The 17,950-nt window shown below is 54.3% G+C and overlaps 2 protein-coding genes and 2 non-coding genes across 4 annotated transcripts; 1 reads left to right on the forward strand and 3 right to left on the reverse strand.

Moving 5' to 3' along the window:
- Nucleotides 1–3,959: 3,959 nt before the first annotated feature.
- Nucleotides 3,960–4,032, reverse strand: Trnaa-cgc (transfer RNA alanine (anticodon CGC)). The gene has a single exon. It is a non-coding gene; the product is annotated as a tRNA-Ala (tRNA).
- Nucleotides 4,033–5,274: 1,242 nt separating this feature from the next.
- On the forward strand, nucleotides 5,275–5,377 carry LOC114082624 (U6 spliceosomal RNA). Its single transcript, XR_003581004.2, has one exon. It is a non-coding gene; the product is annotated as a U6 spliceosomal RNA (small nuclear RNA).
- A 6,237-nt stretch (nucleotides 5,378–11,614) lies between these two features.
- On the reverse strand, nucleotides 11,615–12,991 carry LOC139702649 (interferon lambda-3-like). Its single transcript, XM_071604179.1, has 6 exons — nucleotides 12,982–12,991; nucleotides 12,712–12,893; nucleotides 12,350–12,427; nucleotides 11,982–12,125; nucleotides 11,791–11,886; nucleotides 11,615–11,713 (listed from the first exon to the last, which is right to left on the reverse strand). The coding sequence occupies exons 1-6, from the start codon at nucleotides 12,989–12,991 to the stop codon at nucleotides 11,615–11,617; spliced, it is 609 nt and encodes a 202-aa protein (XP_071460280.1).
- A 2,477-nt stretch (nucleotides 12,992–15,468) lies between these two features.
- Nucleotides 15,469–17,112, reverse strand: LOC139702650 (interferon lambda-4-like). Its single transcript, XM_071604180.1, has 6 exons — nucleotides 16,998–17,112; nucleotides 16,668–16,846; nucleotides 16,203–16,274; nucleotides 15,987–16,130; nucleotides 15,704–15,778; nucleotides 15,469–15,567 (listed from the first exon to the last, which is right to left on the reverse strand). Exons 1-6 carry the CDS (start codon nucleotides 17,110–17,112, stop codon nucleotides 15,469–15,471), a joined length of 684 nt encoding a protein of 227 aa, XP_071460281.1.
- Between the last annotated feature and the right edge of the window lie 838 nt (nucleotides 17,113–17,950).

The raw sequence follows: 17,950 nt of genomic DNA on the forward strand, positions 1-17,950 counted from the left end.
GCTGTGGCCCCTCACGTCCCTGCAAGGTGTCCCCTGAAAACGCCTCCTCGGAGCTCTGCCTGCAGCTGCCCCTCAGCGCTCCCAGGAGCCAGGCCTCGGCCTTCCTCCCCAAAGAGGTCCCAGTGGACTTGGCTCTGAGCCTCAGGAACAGGATCACTGGCTGCTGGGCTGGCCGTGGGGACCCGCGCATGGAGACAGGTGGAGCATACTGTCCCTGCCGTGCTCAGTGGCGCAATGGAGAGAGCCGTCACCCTGGTGGCAGGGGTGGGACACTGGCAAGAGGAGGCAGCGAGGGACAGAATCCCTGGTGCTGGAGAAACTCGGGGAAACTGAGCAAGGACCCTGGGACCCGATGGCTCTGGCCGAGACGCTGATTCTCAGAGACACTGAGAGGCTCAGGAGATGCAGTGCCATCACGTCAGAGGGACCCCAGGTCCGTGCTGGTCCTAGAGGAAGAGGACACGGGAGAGCGTCTTCAGAGCGGTAGAGCCCCACGAAGGGTGACTCCCAGCCACCAGGGCCCCTGCCCCTGGGGGACCTGGAGAACTGCCTTGGGGACACGGGGTCAGAGCAGTGACAACCTCCACTCCCAGAGCCCCCTGGGCCTGCAGGAGCAGCTATGTCCCCCTAGTCAGAACTGGAGGTGTCCCCAGCTGGGTGATCTGGCAAGGACTTCAGATGACCGTGACGCCAAGCAGACCGTCACCTTCATTTCTGGCTCTTCCATGTGTGTTGGCTTACATGTCGCCAGGCTGTCCCTGAAGTCCTGGGGCCACAAATCCTGGTTCAGCATCCAGGGGCCCCAGTCCAAGTGCAGCTGGAGGGAGGGCCCCACGCCTGGGGGCTCCCAGGGCACAACCACTTTCTCGCCCACTGGCCCTGGGGGTCCCCCGTGTTCCTTGGCGGTGGTCCCTGCCCTCCACCCTCAGGGCTCTCTGCTGTGTGTTCCCAGTGTCTCCTGTGTGTGTGCTACTTCTTCTCTCCTTGAGATCCCCGTGACTGCCCCCTGGCAATTCAGCATGATCTTTCCTCCTCAAAATTCTTAACTTGGACCAGGCACAGCGGCGCACATGGACTCAGGAGGCTGAGGCAGGAGGATCGCAAGTTCTAAGCCAGTCTCAGAAACTTAGCGAGGTCCTAAGCAACTTAGCAGAAGCCTGTCTCAAAATTAAAATAAATAAATAAATAAAAAGGGCTGGGGATGTGGCTCAGGTATCAAACCCTGGTAGCAAAAAAAAAAAAAAAAAAAAATCATTGACTTGGTGAGCTTCAAAATTTTCTTCCCTGAATAAAGAAATGTGTATAAGCTCGTGTAGTGGGTAAAAGGACAGGGACAGCTTTGGAGGCCTGTTCTTCAGCTCCATGACAATGTGACAATGTTCACTTCCCAAGGACAATTTTAGTAAAGGTCAGTGCTCCCCCAAACCTCACTGGGGATGTGCGGCCTCTGCGAAGGGAACAAGGAAATAGACCACGAGGGATCACAGGGCCAGGAAAGGTCTAGTGTCAGGGCCCAGGGACATCAGCGTGCCGGGGGCCTGCACTTGGGTACTCTGTAAAGGTGCTGCAGAAACTGGTCGAGAAGCAGCAACAGGCCTCGGAAAGGAAGAGAAAACGCCAGACTGTATCTCACGCCGGCAGCCCCAGAGGAACACAAAATCCAAATTCTGAGCCTGATCCAGTCTCTCACCACCTCTAGGTTATTTGGTGTCGTCGTGGGCCCTTCCTATCACTGGGGCTTTTTCTTGCTTTAAAAAATTCCTGATGTATGCGGCTGAAGGCCTCGTGCTGGGTCTCTAACACGAACATGTGCACAGAGACACAGAAGAAGAAAGGGCCCGGGGCTGGGGATGTGGCTCAAGCGGTAGCGCGCTCGCCTGGCATGCGTGCGGCCCGGGTTCGATCCTCAGCACCACATACAAACAACGATGTTGTGTCCGCCGAAAACTAAAAAATAAATATTAAAAAAATTCTCTCTCAAAAAAAAAGAAGAAGAAGAAGAAAGGGCCCTTTTCACAGGTATCTGCTATATTTCAAGAGGGGGTAGTCGGACTCCCAGGGCAGCTATTAACAATCCAAAAAGTAGGGACCCTTGGGCTGGGGTGGTGGCTCAGTGGCAGAGCACTTTCCTAGCACATGTGAGACCCTGGGTTCGATTTTCAACACCACATATAAATAAATAAATAATAAAGGTCCACTGACAACTAAAAAATATTAGCAAAAAAAAAAAAAAAAAGTAGGAACCCAGGGTTAATGAGGGTTAATGAGGGTCCTGGAGAAAGGCTGAGAGGGAGGGGAACTGACCCTGTCTTAAATTCATATTCTGAATCAATCCTAATGAATGTTATCTGTGCATTTTATTCACACAACAAATTACAAATTTCATCCCAGGAGCGGGTTCAGACAATGTAATATATACAAAAACTGTGCTTTAATCTTTTTCTCCCAAGTTGCAGTCAAGAGGTTGGAGCACAGGGTATATTGTTAGAGTCTGTAAACAAGTCAAAATAACACCTGGCATTTTGCCAGGGGAATGTTAAGAGTTCGTAAACAAGTCTGGATGGTGCCTGGCAAAATGCCAGAGGGAGTGGTTTGAGAAGTAACAAAAGCGAGCCATTAAGTGTGGAGATTCCTTATTGGTTGACTGATGTATCTAGTTTATGCTAATTAGATAAGCTGTGTGGAATGTATAAATACTGCTCCTGTCCTGCACTAAATGGCTCCCACTCCTGCTGCATCAATCTACACAAGTTGTTCGTCACCCCCGGGTTAGTTTGCTGCAGCTGGACTGTGGCAGTATATATTTTTTAAAAAATATTGTTTTAGTCATACATGGACACACTATCTTTATTGTATTTGTTTTTAATGTGGTGCTGAGGATGGAACCCAGGGCCTCACATGTGTGAGGCAAGTGCTCTGCCACTGAGCCCCGGCCCCAGCCCCAGCACAGGTTATTCTTGAGCCTGACCTGTCTCCCTTATCTTTATCATAATGTCATCGATCTTCAGTGAGTTCCCCACTGTCAGTTGTGCCAGGTTCTCCTTTTGAGCCTTTTTCTTATACCAGGTTACTGATACTCAATGTAGGAGCCCCCAGCCAGGTGATCTGCAGCTGCCTGGGGCCAGGCTGAGACACAGCACCAGGTTGAAAGGATTTAACTCTTGTAAAACAACCCCCCCCCCCCGTTTCTTTCTTTCTTTCCTTCCTTCCTTCCTTCCTCTCTTTTTTTGGTGTCCCACTATCCTTGCATATTAGAGGCAATGCCTCGTGGCACCATTTTTTAAAAAAATATTTCTTTCTTTCTTTTTAGTTATAGGTGGACACAATATCTTTATTTTACTTTTTTTTAAGAGAGAGAGAGAGAGATTGAGAGAGAATTCTTTGATATTTATTTTTTAGTTTTCGGCGGACACAACATTTTCATTTGTATGTGGTGCTGAGGATCGAACCCGGGCCGTATGCATGCCAGGCAAGCGTGCTACCGCTTGAGCCACATCCCCACCCCAGCTAAGATTTTTTAAAGAGATCAATGTAATATGCCACGTTGTAAAGGGCAGGTAACAGATAAGAAAAACAAGAGATCACCAAAACCAGGGCTGACAGGCGGGAACCTTTAAAACAGACAAACTTGCACATGCAGATTTTTCCTTCTCTTGGAGAGTGAAGGGTGCAGGGCAGGTGGGGAGGGGGAGCCCCTGCAGCTGGCCCAGATGCTTCCCCCTCATTGGTGACACCCTTCCCAGAGTCAGAATCCAGGAGTGTTGGCCTTGAGGGGCCTAAAGTTTGAGTCAGAATATCGAATGCTTCTTAGGTCCAAATAAAACAACAGTATTTTATCATCTTTTGAATTATTTTTCCTTCTTTTAATCCTTGTATATAAAACATACATGAAAGTAGAATTTTTTTAAAAAAATATTTTTTTAGATGTTGATGAACCTTTATTTCATTCATTTATTTTTATGTGGTGCTGAGAATTGAACCCAGGGCCTCTCACATGCGAGGCAAGCGCTCTACCACTGAGCCACAACCCCAGCCCTGAAAGTAGAATTTTAAACCTTAGTCATCTTGCTGTAAGTGAAGACTCAGAAAAAAAAAAAAGCAATCTTAAACTCTCTTACCATTGACCAACAATTTTTTTTTACCATTTGCATTTTTTAATTTGTTCTAAGTAGTCACACATGACAGTAGAATGCATTTGGACACATCATACAGAAATGGAGTATAACTTCTCATTCTTCTGGTTGTACATGATGTAGAGTTACACAGGCCATTGGCCAACAATTAAAAAAACCCACATTTACAATGTTTACCCCATTTACATTAAATCTGATTCACCCATTTTCAACTTGGGTTACTCATGAAAACCAAGTTTAGTGGACATTTTAAGCCATCCTTTTCTGTGGAGGAAAAAAATCCTAGAAGCAAAGCACAGTACACTTTAAACACTTTATAGAAAATAACACCCTTTGTGGCCGATCACCTGGAAAACAATTTGTGTGTGTTTGTAATTTTAAAGGCTTTTGTTTTCTTTAAAAAAAATGTTTTATCTCTTTAACCATTTTAAGTCCCTTGAACTGAAAGGTATTTGGGTCCATTTTTAATGGTGTGAGCACTCTTTATCCACGTGCCAACTTTCGGTACCATGTACATGATGCAGACACAAGCACACAAGTAGACACAACTTAGAATACGCAGGTGTGCACACAGAGACATGGAAATTAGCAGAAAACAAAAATTTTTATAGCTTTTTGCCAGGTATGACTTCCCCAGATAGGATTCAAAAGAGCTATAAGGGTTTCTTATACAGACTGTCAGACTGAGCCCTTTAGAAATTAAAATAGAGCCTGTGAAATTGGGAACATTCGGAATAAAGTCTTCTTAGTCATGGTGGATGCTGAAGTCAAAGGTTCAGCTGTCCTTTCATCCTTGTGGAGGCAGATTTACTCTCACTGTTCCTTTTCCTGCTCTTCAAAGGAGAAGGGCTCCTTCTTTCTCTCGTGTAGATGAGAGTTAACCCTTGAACGACTGCTCTGAGCCAAGACAGCAGAAAGAAATACAGAGGGCAAAAAACTTCAGTTAGACAACAAGACTAACGGTTCAGGAGAAAAGGTGAATTTGTCATTAAAAAATACACTTGAGCTCAGGAAAAGACAAAGACCCCCAAACGACATGGCTGTAATTAATTACTCTAGAGAAGGTGCGCATACAACAACTTTATCACCATAGAGTGCACTTTGGATCAGATTAGAGTCAGCCCAGAATGTGGGAGTGGGCTTGCTTTAGCAGCACCTATACTAAAATTGGAACGATACAGGGAGGATTAGATTGGCCCTTGCGCATGGATGACAAGCAAATTCGTGAAGTGTTCCGTATTTTTATGAAAGAGGTGGAAGACCTCTACAATGAAAACTATAGAACGCTAAAGAACGATATTAAAGAGGACCTTAGAAGATGGGAAGATCTCCCTTGTTCTTGGATAGGCAGAATTAATATTGTCCAAATGACCATACTATTAAAAGCAGTATACAGATTGAATGCAATTCTAATCAAGATCCCAATGACATTCCTCATAGAAATAGAAAAAGCATTTATGAAACTCATCTGGAAAAATAAGAGACCTAGAATTGCTAAAGCAATCCTTAGCAAGAAGAGTGAAGCAGGCGACATCACTACAGTAGACCTTAAACTATACTATCGAGCAACAGTAACAAAAATGGCATGGTATTGGCACCAAAATAGACTGGTAGACCAGTGGTACAGAATAGAGGACACAGAGACAAACCCACGTAATTACAGTTATCTTGTATTAGACAAAGGTGCCAAAAACATATATTGGAGAAAAGATAGCCTCTTCAACAAGTGGTGCTGGGAAAACTGGAAATCCACGTGCAACAAGATGAAATTAAGCCCCTGTATCTCACCATGCACGAAACTCAACTCAAAGCGGATCAAGGACCTAGGAATTAGACCAGAGACCCTGCGCCTATTAGAAGATAAAGTAGTCCCAAATCTCCATCATGTTGGATTAGGCCCGACTTCCTTAATAAGACTGCTATAAAAGCACAAGAATTAAAATCAAGAATCAATAAGTGGGATGGATTCAAACTAAAAAGTTTCTTCTCAGCAAAAGAAACAGTGAAGTGAATAGAGAGCCTACAGAATGGGAGCAAATTTTTACCACAGGCACATCTCTTAATATCCAGTCAGAAAGGCAGCTATTGAGAACACCAACAACAATTAAGTGTTGGCGAGGATGTGGGGGAAAAGGCACACTCTTACATTGCTGGTGGGACTGCAAATTGGGGCAGCCAATATGGAAAGCAGTGTGGAGATTCCTTGGAAAACTGGGAATGGAACCACCATTTGACCCAGCTATCCCTCTCCTCAGTCTATGCCCAAAGGACTTAAAAACAGCATATTACAGGGACATAGCCACATCAATGTTTATAGCAGCACAATTCACAATAGCTAAACTGTGGAACCAACCTGGATACCTTTCAGTAGATGAATGGATAAAGAAACTGTGATATATATATATATATATATATATATATATATATATATATATATATATATATATACACATACATATACACACACATACAGAATGGAATATTACTCAATATTAAAAGAGAATAAAATCATGGCATTTTCAGGTAAATGGATGGAGTTGGAGGATATCATGCTAAGTGAAGTCAGCCAATCCCAAAAAACCAAATGCCAAATGTTTTCTCTAATATAAGGAGTCTGATTCATAAAGGGGATGAGAGGGGCAGCGTGGGAGGACTAGACAAACTCTAGATAGGGCAGAGGGGATGGAGGGGAAGGGGAGGAGTGGGGTTAGGAAAGACGGTGGAATGAGACGGACACCATTACCCTAAGTACATGTATGGATGGTGTGACTCTACTTCGTGTACAACCAGAGACATGAAAAATTGTGCTCTATTTGTGTACTATATATTGCATTCTGCTGTCATATATAACAAATTAGAATTAAAAAAAAAGAATGTGGGAGCCTATGAAATCCTCAGAAAAAGGTTTTAAGAAAAAAAAAAACTTGGGCTGGGGTTGTGGCTCAGTGACAGAGCATTTGTCTAGCACATGTGAAGAGGCTCTGGTCTCAATCCTCAGCACCACATAAAAATAAACAAATAAAATAAGGCGTTCTGTCCATCTACAACTAAAAAATATTTTAAAAAGAAGAAAAGAAAAAGAAAATCTGCATATTTGGGATCTTTCCATTTTTCTTCCCTGTGCCCATCTGGAGAGAAGAGAAAGCCGTTTAGAGAGGAACTGAATAAGGAAGAATTCTAGAATGCAAGAAACGGGAAAACATGTATGTCCCACGGCAGCTTGCATTTAAAGTGACACCCAGGGTCCGTGTCTCAAGACAGGCAGGGGAGGCGGGTGTCAAACACAGCGCCAGCCTGGCCGCCTTCCCAAAGGAAGTTTAGATGCTTCGTGGCTGAAGGTGAACCCGCAGAAACCCTGGGCTTGGCCAGAGGTCCCATTATAGGACGTGAATCAGTGTTATGCCTTAGGAAGTCACCACGGGACCGCAGGTGGGGGCTTCCTGGGATCCTGTAGTGCACGCGGGGAGCCACAAATAGTTCCTCACTCGCACACTCAGGGATTTAAAAACACTACCCCCCCTTTCAGAGTTCCCCGCACTGATGAATGGCTCCCTTGTGGGAGTCCCTGATACTGAGGGCCCCCTTGCAGGAGGTCATGGCAGGTGACCAAGCTCCCCTTCTGTCCCACAGACAGGTCCCGAGATTTGACCTTTATCCTGATGATTCATGAGAGTTGGCCCAACTCTCCAGGGAGTCTAGTGGCAGTCGCAGACAGGACGGTGCAGGTCCCCAGGTGAAGGAGATCCCAGACTATTGGGAGGCGCCGTCTCATTCTACTCTAGGGCACCGCACACTGCAGCATAAACAGTCAGTAGCAGCAGGGGCGCAAAGTGTCAGCAAGATGGTCGCTGGTCAAGGAACGGGAGGAGGAGGACTCCGAGCCTGATTTTACAGGCCCAGAGGAAAACCAAACTCCAGATTCTGAGCCCCGATCCACAGTTTTCCACAATAAAGATGCGCAGAAGGTGCAGCCGGTGCTCCAGTCTCCAAGGGCTGGGGGAGAAAAGTACCCAGGACCAGCTGCCTCAAAGTCACGGTATTTGTCTCACAGTTCTGGGGTCAGAAGGCCAAAACTCAGGGCCAGCCCCCTGCGACTTGTGGGAGGACCTCCCTGGCCTCCTTCGCCTGCAGGGGGATGGCCGGGATCCCAGGGTCTGGCAGGAGCCGTGTCCTCCCGCTCAGCCCCATCTCCACGGGGCCTCTCCCTGCCCACGTCTGGGTGCATAGGTCCCCCTCTGGGAGGTCACCAGTCACACTGCATTGGGCCCACCCTGATGGCTTTGCTTGCTTGATTGCCAATATAGAGACCGTCTCCACAGAAGGTCACATTGTAGGTGGGGGATGAGGACTTCAGCATATCTTTGGGACAGCTGGGGGACCATAATCCAGCCTGGGCCGGATTTTACGCTGGCAGGTGACCAAGCTCCCCTTCTGTCCCACAGACAGGTCCCGAGATTTGACCTTTATCCTGAGGGTGAGAGAGAGGTCACCAGCATGGAGCCTTCTCCTATGACAGAACGTGTGCCAGTCCAGCAGGGGCGATGGAGGCTGGGAACTGGGAGCCCAGGTTTCCTGGTGGCACCTCAGGAAGAGGGTGGGAGGGGGGTGAGGCTGGGAATGTCCCATAGGGCTGGATGGCCTCCCGCTCTGGGGCCCACAGAGGGGTTTCGGGGGTGACCCTCTGACTTCCAGGGGGACAAGGGAACCCAGACCATCAAGACACCCCAAGGTGGCTCCGTCAGGGCCAGGAGGGGCACTCGGGGATGCTCCTAGAAGCCGGCTCCCTGATGGCCGTGGGCGTGCGAGGACCTGAGACAGGAGGCCAGGCAGTGACACGGACGTCCTGGGAAGGCAGATGCGATTGTCGCGATGGAGAGCGTGATCAGACTGGCCGCCTGCGGGCCCGACCCGGGAGACCTGGGGTAGAACAGACGTCTGCGGGGGGGGGGGGGGGGGGGGACAGGTGGGCAGCCATGGGGGGTCTCTGAATTTGCACAAGTAAAGAAACCCAGGAGCAGGGCCCAGGCTGTGGTCAGAGGCCCTGAGAGGAAGCCCTGTGCCCTCGCCCGGGAGGCAGCCTGAGTAGGCTTCCAGGGCCGGTGGGAAGGAGGGATGGGACCCCGGGAGAGGGACCTACAGCGTCACAGCAGGGGTGTCCAAGAGCCGTTCCTCAGCCCTTCTGCCAAGGGGCCCAGGACCTGGGTGCTGCGCTGCCTTGAGCAGCTCCTGACAGCCAGGGCGCATTCCCTGACTTGTCGTTGCTGTTGCTGCTCCTGTTTGTCCTGGGGGCTGAACCCAGGGCACCTGGCCACGGGGTCCACAGGGAGCCCCCCACTTTATCACTTGGAGACGGGGTCTCCCTGCGCTGCTGGGAGGAACCTCCAACTTGGAATCCTCCTGCCTCAGCCTCTCAGCAGCTGGGCTGCAGGTGTGCGCCTCTGCCCTCCAGGGGTTAAGGTCAAGGAGGGCGTTTGTATGTGAACGAAGCCATTTAAAATGTAAAGGACACTTAGGACAACTTAGATATAAGAGATAATTAGTATCAAAAGCCCCTTTCTACTTACTTCACGTATCACTCTGCCCTTGAGGTCCACACGTCTCCTGGGTTGGATTATGTCCCCCATAGTGTGTGGGGAAGTCCTAACCCCCGTACCTCAGAGGGTGACCCCATTTAGAGACAGGGCCATTGCACACGGGAGCAGTTAAGATGAGGTCATTGGAGGGGGCCTGAACCTTGGTGTCCTTGTAAGTCAAGGAAGAAGAGAGGAAGGGAAGACCCCGGGGAGCAGAGGCCGTGGGACAACGGAGGCAGACATTGTGGGTGCCTCTGAGGAAGGCCCAGGATGGCCACAAACTCCAAAAGCTGGACAAGGTGAGGAAGGCGGGTCCACTACAGGTGTCACAGGGAACCGGCTGCCCACAGCTCCAGGTGTGACTTCCGGCCTCCAGACCTGGGAAACGGTGAAGGCTGTCCCTCTGAGTCCCCTGGTCTGCCCTGTTCCTGAAGCCTGTTTTTGTCAGCGTTTTCCCTACGTTGACCGAAGGGACCCAGCCAGAACAGTCCTAGAGCAGGACACCTTCACCTGAGGGCTCACCGTTCCCAGGTCTCAATCCGGGGACAGCCGGCTGGTTCCTCAGTCTCCAGGGGAGGCTGGACATCAGGGCAGAGGGTGTGGCGGAGGGAAGCAGCTCACAGGACGCTCAGGAAGCAGACTCCCCTCCCCAGACACCAGGTGTATCCCCCAGCCCTGTCCCCAGTGCCCTGCTTCCTTCAGCCACCCCCAGCCTCCAGTGACCTCAGTTAATCCCTCAGGGGGTTAATTCCCTGATGAGGCCAAGGCTGTGGCCCAGCCATTTCTCCTCCAGACCTTCCTGCATGGTCTCACACGTGACCTTGGGAGGGACACCACATCTGAACACACCAAAGACCTAGGACACTAAAACACGCTGTCCCTGGCATCGACTTGGGGGGGACACACACACCCAGGGCCACTCTGCAGCTCTCCCGAGGTCCCAGCTCACTGCCAGCCTGACCTTGGCCGTGGTGGTGTGTTGTCACCATGGAATCCGACAAAGGGCCCCCAATTGCGTCTTTCTTCACCAACGGCAGTTGTCACCTATTACCTGCCCAACACCGCCAAGGGGCCACAGGCCACTGCCCTGAACAGAATCCTGGGACACAGGATCTGGGTGACTATGGAAGCTGGGGACCCAGCGTGCCACACTGAGCCTCCTGTCAGCATGGGGACACCTGGGGAAGGGGTTACATGGAGTCCTGACAAGGGGGGGGCCAGAGATCTATGGTGATGAGAGAAGATCAAATAGAACCTCTGTCCTGGTCCCCTCCCATCCTGGCCAGGACAGTAAGCGATGACATCCCAGAGGTGAGGGCAGACACAGGGCTGTCCTCAAAGGGGGAGGGCGGCCATGATTCCTGGAGCATTAGGACTGTTTTCCAGGCGGGTGCACAGCTCTGGTCCCTGAGGGGCAGTGTCCCTGGGGCAAGGACCAGGACCAGGCTGCCATCAAGCTGCAGGGCCAGCAGAGGCCTCAGTCCTGAGCACCAGGGAGCAGCTTGTGGCCCCTGCCCGCGAATGGGAGGGCTCCCTGCAGGGTCCCAGGACAGCCCAGGGGACACTCTGACTTCTGCCCAGGAAACCAGGACCCCATAGTCCGACCCCCTGGCTCCCACGGCAGACCCCAGACAGGTGACAAGGGGCTGTGGGGAGCTGCAGGTGGGGGAGACAGAGATGGCCACCAACAGGACACACACGGACACGGGCCTCGCAGGAGAGCCTGGGACTCGCCGTTTATTTGCACAATGTTTACAAAAGTAGAAAAATAAACAAAATTCATTGGATCTGAGTCTGAGAGTCACACAAATAAATAAGGCCACGTAGAGGGCTGGGGACAATAAATTAAGGAGTGTCGTCGCTGACAGATGAGACCTGAGATTCCTCGACGGCTCAGCAGGGTGTGGGTCAGACGCACAGGTGTCCACTGGCCACACACTTCAGGTCGCGCATCAGCAGGCGGAGGAGGTTGAAGGTGACAGAGGCCTCGAGGCAGGCGGGGGACTCCTGTGGGGACAAGGGGCTCAGTGGCTGCCGTGGCCAGGGCCAGCTGCTCCAGCCTCCGTCCTCTGACACCCACTCACCTTCTCGGGGGCCTGCTGCAGCCTCTGAAGCCAGTGGGACAGGCGGTGGCGGTGGCGACCCTGGGGCCTGGGGCCTGCTGTGGGCTGAGCCAGGGCCTGTGGGCAGAGGAGGGCGTGTGAAGTGGGCCGGGGCACAGGGGACATGCGGGTGTCACAGCCATGACCCAGCCGCCCAGGACCCCAGGACTCACACAGGCCTGCAGCTGGGACTGGATGTGGCCCAGCGTGTGAAGGGGCTGGTCCAGGACGTCCCCCAGGGTCGAGTTGGCCATGGTCCCCAGGACCCGCAGCGTCAGGGCCAGCTCTGCCTGCAAGGCCACAGGGCGCTCCCACACCTGAGGGGGACAGAGACAGTGAGAGGTCTCCCTGAGAGAGCTGGGAGGGACAGGGAGGGAGGGCAGGGAGAGGAGGGGGAGGGGCAGGGAGAGGGCACAGCAGGCAGGCAGGACTGGGGAGGGACAGTGGGCAGGGAGGGAGAGGGACCGGTGAGAAGGACAGGGTCCCTGGGAGGCGCTGAGTGGGCCCCGGAGGCCAGGCTGGCCTGGCTCTGCCAGCTCACCTGCAGCTGCCGCAGGTCCCAGGGCCTGGGGAAGAGCGGGGAGCGGCACTCGAGGTCCTTGAGCAAGTGGGACTCCTCCTGGGGAGCAAGGGCACAGGTTAGCCCACACTGGAGGGCGAAGGCTGGACCACAGCAGGGGCCTGGAGGGGCCAACGGTAGGAAGAGGGCAGGTTCCCTCAGGGGAAGGGCAGGCTCCCTGCGAGAGAGACCTCAGGTCCCCCAGAGCAGCCAGAGCGGGAGGGAGCCCAGGGTGGACAGGGCAGAGGCCAGCCCTGCAGGGAGGCTGAGGGCCACCCACAGAGCTGCACGGGGAGGCCCAGGGAGGAGGCCAGGGCACAGGCAGGAGGGACAGGGACACTCACAAAGGCGTCTCTGGCCTTCCTGAAGGCCTGCAGCTCCCGTGGGGCCAGAGTCTTGAACTGGGCCATGTCACAGTCCCTGGCATCTGGGTGGGCGCTGAGGGGACTGGGCACAGGAACTGCCCGTGTCCTCGTCAGCACCGCAGACGTCAGCGTCAGGAGGAGCCAGCAGCCTGCAGCCGTGCCTGGAACCCGAGTGGACAGGGTCAGGGGCTGGGGATGCGAGGACAGAGGCACTGGGGATGGTGACCCGGGCCACGCTGTGGGGCTCACCCAGCTTCATCCTCGGGTCTGGTGGCCGTCAGCGATGGGAACACAGGGTGCACCTGCGGCTGTGTCCAGGCTCTCTCCCGAGGTCCTTGGGTCTGGGTGCTGCAGTGTCCCCAGCTTCTGTCCCCGTGGTGCAGGGTGGACTGTCCCTGCAGCTCCATGGGGCAGCTTTTATCCCTGCTCAGGGCAGCCCCAGCTGATGTAGGAAAAGCGAAAATGCGCCCAGGCCTGCGCTGGCCACCAGGGGAGCCCAGGCTGGGGAAGCCCGGGGGCGGGGCCTCGCACAGGTGAGCAGCTGAAGCGAAAGGGAAAGGGACAGGGACTCAGCCTGGCCATGGCAGGAGACTCCCAGGGAACCCTCAGCCCTGGGGCGGCCCCAGGTCACAGGAAGGGGTTCCGGTGGCTGCTGGGAGGGACCCAGGACTGGGGTGCACAGAGAGATGGGGACCAGCCTCGGGCAGGATGTCCCCTGCAGGGACGAGATGGCAGGGCTCCCCAGGGAGCGGCTGCCCTGAAGATTGCAGCTTCCCACAGGGCGGGGAGGGGGCAGGGTGGAGGCTGTAGGTGGGGAGGCTCAGGAAGGGAAGGTCCAGAGTGAGGAGTCCTGAGCGCCCCACCCCTCTCCACCTGCTGCCCAGAGCAGGGCAGGGACAGAGCCCTGGAAAGAACTCGAAACTGTCCTTCCTGAGCACTGTTCCTTGCAGGGGCAATTGGCAACTGGGCAGCTGCCCTGTGCTGTGTCAAGTAACACAAAACAAAACTGGAGAGGCAGGGGCACAGCAGGGCGTGTGCAGCAGGCAGGTCCTGAGGAGAGGCTCTGAGCACAGAGCCAGGGGAATGAGGGACGGAGCCCACTCAGGGAAGGAGAGCCACCCCTTGTGCTGAGCCCTGTCATGTCCAGCTCTGCTCCAGATGCTTTATCTCACCTGGCACTGGACATGCACATTCGCACCCAGGGAGCACTGTGGCTTGCCTCCTTTTGCATTAAGTAGCAAACTGCAGAATCTCAGAGAGGTTAAGAGACCTGCCTAAGGACACACAGCAAGGAAGAAGTGAGGTCAAGACTATGAGTGTTTCCTCTGACACTTGGAGGCCAATCCAGTCTCCCTTGTGGTTGGGTCTCCTGGACCTAGAGCTCATGACTGTGAGAAAAGACAGTCCTCTGTGACACTTGCCTCCATCCCAAAACCTATGTCCCTCATTCACACTTCCAGGAAACGGATACACAGTCACACTCTCTGAGCTCTGATTCAGACAACGGCTTCCAAATCAGAGCAGGACATGCCCAATGCACCTCCCAGTTCAGTTTCCAGTACAGGAGCCTTAATCCTGCCTGGAGGAGACACTGTACCCACTGCAAATTCTGCACATTGTCACAAATTGCAAATCCCTTGGCACTACACTGCTTTTGTCTGTGTGAGTGTGAGTCTGTTAGTGTGAGTGTGAGTGTGTGGTGTGGGGATGGGACCCAGGGCCTTGCCTGTGCCGGTCACTGCTCTGCCACTGATCCACATGCCCTGTCCTGATGCTTGGACAGTCAGACCAGGCAGTGACCTGCAATCGCTCTGGAGCTCAAGGCCCTTAAGAGCTGTATGGCCTTGGGGAGGAGGCTTCAGGTGGCAGCCAGGAGGGCTAGTCCCCTGGTTTGGACAAAGAGCACTAATCCGAGTATTTCTGTACCTGTGCGCAGGCTTCTTTGATGGAGGTCATTTGGGAAGACCCCGAGGATGTCAGCAAGGACCTTACAAACACCACTTCCAGGTGTGCTGCTCCTTTGCAAGAGAAGCAGTCGCCCTCTCTGTGCAGATGGGGAGACTGAGCCTCCCACAGATCTCACTTTCCTGGAGTAGCTCTAATTGAATGGCAGGGTCAGAATTGACACTCTTGTCCCCCGATTCTGGGCATTCAGTCCTTCTTGCTGTCGAGGGCGAGTCCAAATGAAAACACAGAACAGAAAAGATGGAAGGCAACACTGTGTATGAACTGTAATAAATTAACAACAGGGGTCAGGAGCGCTAACAGGGACTTCACAGTACAAGGAACACACATGTAACAGAGTCCAGGGAAGACACTAATCCAGGACCAGGTGCCCTTCACTCCCCAGTTCCTTCAGGAATGGGGGCCCTTTGGATGTCGGTCAGAGACTCAGAGATTCAGACTCTCAAGGCGGCTTCCAGGGTCCCAATCAAGGGACACGATTCCTGAAGTGGGTTGAGGTTCCTGGCAACCTCAGTGTTGAAGGCAGCGAGGGTCGTGCCCAAGTTCAAGGCTCTTCTGCGTTACTAGCCACTGGAATAACTGGAGGTCATTCATCCACGATAAAGCCCCGCATCCTGGGGACCCACAACTTCTCTCAGGGAAGAGCGGGTGCCAGTGGGTCCTGGTGGGGCCAGTGTCTGGAGCCTCAGCGTCCATTGGCCAAGAGACATGCCCGGTCTAGGGCCCAACATCCAGTGGCTCCAGGTTCGGATCCCAGCAAAGCCCAGCAGGTCAGACACAGGGTCCTGAGTGCGCCACCAGCCTGAGGTCCCGCGTGAGCAGGCGCAGCAGGTTGAAGATGACAGAGGCTTCATGGCAGCGAGGCGAGTCCTGGAAGCCGGCAGGAGTCAGGACTGTCCTTCCCCAGGACCTCCTGGACAGGGCCCCGTCGCCCCCAGGCTCCTGGTTATCTTTCCACCCGCTGCTGTCCCCTCGGTGGGAGCCCTGCACTGCCCGCTGCACTCACAGCTCTGCGTGGTTTGTGACGCCTCCGCGGTGTCCTGGGGGACTTTCTCATGGAGCCCTGCGGGATCAGCTGGAGCTGCAGGGGCGACTGGGGTCAGTGGGGCAGCCACCGGCCACAAAGATCCTCCTAACCAGCCAGTGACCCTCCCTGCTGCCGACCCAGCCCTGATTTGGTGGGTGTCATGAGGAGGAGAATCGGGACTGGTGTCCCAAGGAGCAGAAAAGCTCTGCAAACCGGTGGGGCTCCATGGCATAAGCAGGCTGAGATCCGCGCTGTCACTCACGCAGGTCTCCAGGTCGCGTCCCGCCTCCGCCAGCAGCTTCAGGGTCTGATCGGTGCCAGGGAGCATCTCCGGGTGTCGCAGGCCCCTCAGCACCTCCTGGGCGTCCGCGATGCTGCGGGCCACGTGGCGCAGCCCAGCACAGGACTGTGGAGACCCGATGGCAGTTAGAGTCGCCGCGCCAGCGCCCCGCGCCCCCTCCCAGGCACCTGTCCTCACCGAGGGCCGCGGATGGTCCCTCCGGGGGCGGAAGGAGCAGTTGCGCGGCCTCCAGCTCAGGGTCTCTTCCTCCTGCGGGACAAGCGTCAGGTGAGGCTGACACCTAATCGCGGAGCCCGCGAGGATGTGGGGACGCGGCACGGGTCTGGCCAGGTGGCTCCCCCCGTGGTCCCCTGGGCGCAGCAGCTCTGCAACGCGGGGTCGGGGCTGAGATGTGCCCCGCGCTCCCTCGGCCCCGCCCAGCGCCGCCACCGTGACTCCCCGCCGCCCAGCGCGACGCACCCCTCCGCTGGCGCCCAGCCTGGGTGGTGCTGGAGCTCGGGCTCTGGGGAGCGTCCTGCTCAGAATCCTGCTGCACAGTCCCAGAGGCGAGGCTCAGCGCTAGGTCGCAGGGGCGCTGGGGACAAGGATGGGCGCTGGCGGGCTCAGGGCTGGGCGCAGGGCTGGAGGGCGGTCCCCACTCACGTAGCTGTCCCTCAGCGCCTTGACTGCTGCCAGCGCCCTGGGGTCCAGCGAGCGGTAGTGTGACAGCAGGCAGCGCCTGGGCACTGTCCCCCTGGAGTCCGACGCCACACCCAGTGTCCACAGGACCCACAGCCACAAGGCCACCCAAAAAGCTCCGCTCCTGGGCCTCATCTCTGCTCCTGCAGGAGGCGAGGACGTCAGGGAGACCCAAGGATGAGCCTTCCAGGGCAGCCCCCTGCCTCTGGTTGAGTGGAGGGGTCCTCAGAGAGCATGCGCTGTAGGCATGCAGAGGACAGACCGCGTGGACCCCGAGGCCCTCTGTCCTCTCACCTCTGGCCCCTCGCTCTTCACCTCCGATGTGCACTCGATGCCTGGAGGTGCCCCTCTCTGTCTCCTCTGTGGTGTGCAGAGTGGTGTCCACCTTCCGCAGTGGCCTCAGGGCCATCCATGGTGACTTTTATGTGAGTGGATGAGAAGCCCTTCCCCGCCAGGCTTCCCCGTCCCAGGTACCCTTTTCGCAACGTCATCGCTGGCCCCAGGCCGCGTGGGATCCCTGCCTGGCTCAGAGGACTTTACCCTACAATGGTCTGGTGCCAGGCTTGGCTCAACTCTTGCTGCAGGGCAAGTGGCCTGGACTCCTTTCCAAACACAGGTTTGACTTTTTGCACCGCCTGCTCCTCCTCCTGCACTCCAGGAGCCACTGAAAGCCCACCTTCCCTTCTCACCAGCCACAGTGCGGCTCCCTGCCCACCTGCACAGGTGGCCGCCTGGGAGCTCACCCTGCAGTGGTCCTGCTCCCGTCCTGGGCCTTGGGGTTACTTGCCCATCTCTTCTTCTTCCTTCCTTTCCCTGCCTTTTCTTTGCCTCTGCTGAACACACACTTTCCTGTTCTGATATTAAGTAATATTCATTTCTTTACTAATTATAGAAGTAGTAGATTCTTCTTGAGAACTAGAACCATGGACTGTCCTTAAGCGTGGCTTAGAATGACATTGCCAAGGCGGGCGGGCATCTCCCGCGGGCAAGCCCCATCCTACCCTCTCCTCCTGTGTCCACTGGGTTTTCTCCCCCAACACGGTGGGTAGATCCTCCTACCCGCCATTGTACAAATGAGGACACTGAGGCCCATTGGAGTGGGGATTTGATCGCAGATGTCTGGGTTGTGGTTGGAGATGGTTGCTGTCTCCTGTCCCTATTAGAATGGCTGAGGTCTGTTCTAGCAAAATATCCATGCTTTCTTCAGGGGACCACTTTGAATTGTCATTAAGTTAATTAATGAATAT

Source organism: Marmota flaviventris, chromosome 18, assembly GCF_047511675.1.
Source record: "Marmota flaviventris isolate mMarFla1 chromosome 18, mMarFla1.hap1, whole genome shotgun sequence".
Lineage (NCBI taxonomy): Eukaryota > Metazoa > Chordata > Mammalia > Rodentia > Sciuridae > Marmota > Marmota flaviventris.

Bases quoted from the DNA above. Each gene is read 5' to 3' on its own strand.
- LOC139702649 (XM_071604179.1), bottom strand. The intron at 12,126-12,349 runs GTGAGCTGGCAG...TGTCCCCCTCAG, and splicing joins GGGACCTGCGGCAGCTGCAG to GTGTGGGAGCGCCCTGTGGC. The intron at 11,887-11,981 runs GTGAGTCCTGGG...CTCTGCCCACAG, and splicing joins AGTCCCAGCTGCAGGCCTGT to GCCCTGGCTCAGCCCACAGC.
- LOC139702650 (XM_071604180.1), bottom strand. From the start codon at position 17,112: ATGGCCCTGAGGCCACTGCGGAAGGTGGACACCACTCTGCACACCACA. The intron at 15,779-15,986 runs GTGAGTGACAGC...TCGCCCCTGCAG, and splicing joins GACGCGACCTGGAGACCTGC to CTCCAGCTGATCCCGCAGGG. The intron at 15,568-15,703 runs GTGAGTGCAGCG...GCCGGCTTCCAG, and splicing joins GTCACAAACCACGCAGAGCT to GACTCGCCTCGCTGCCATGA.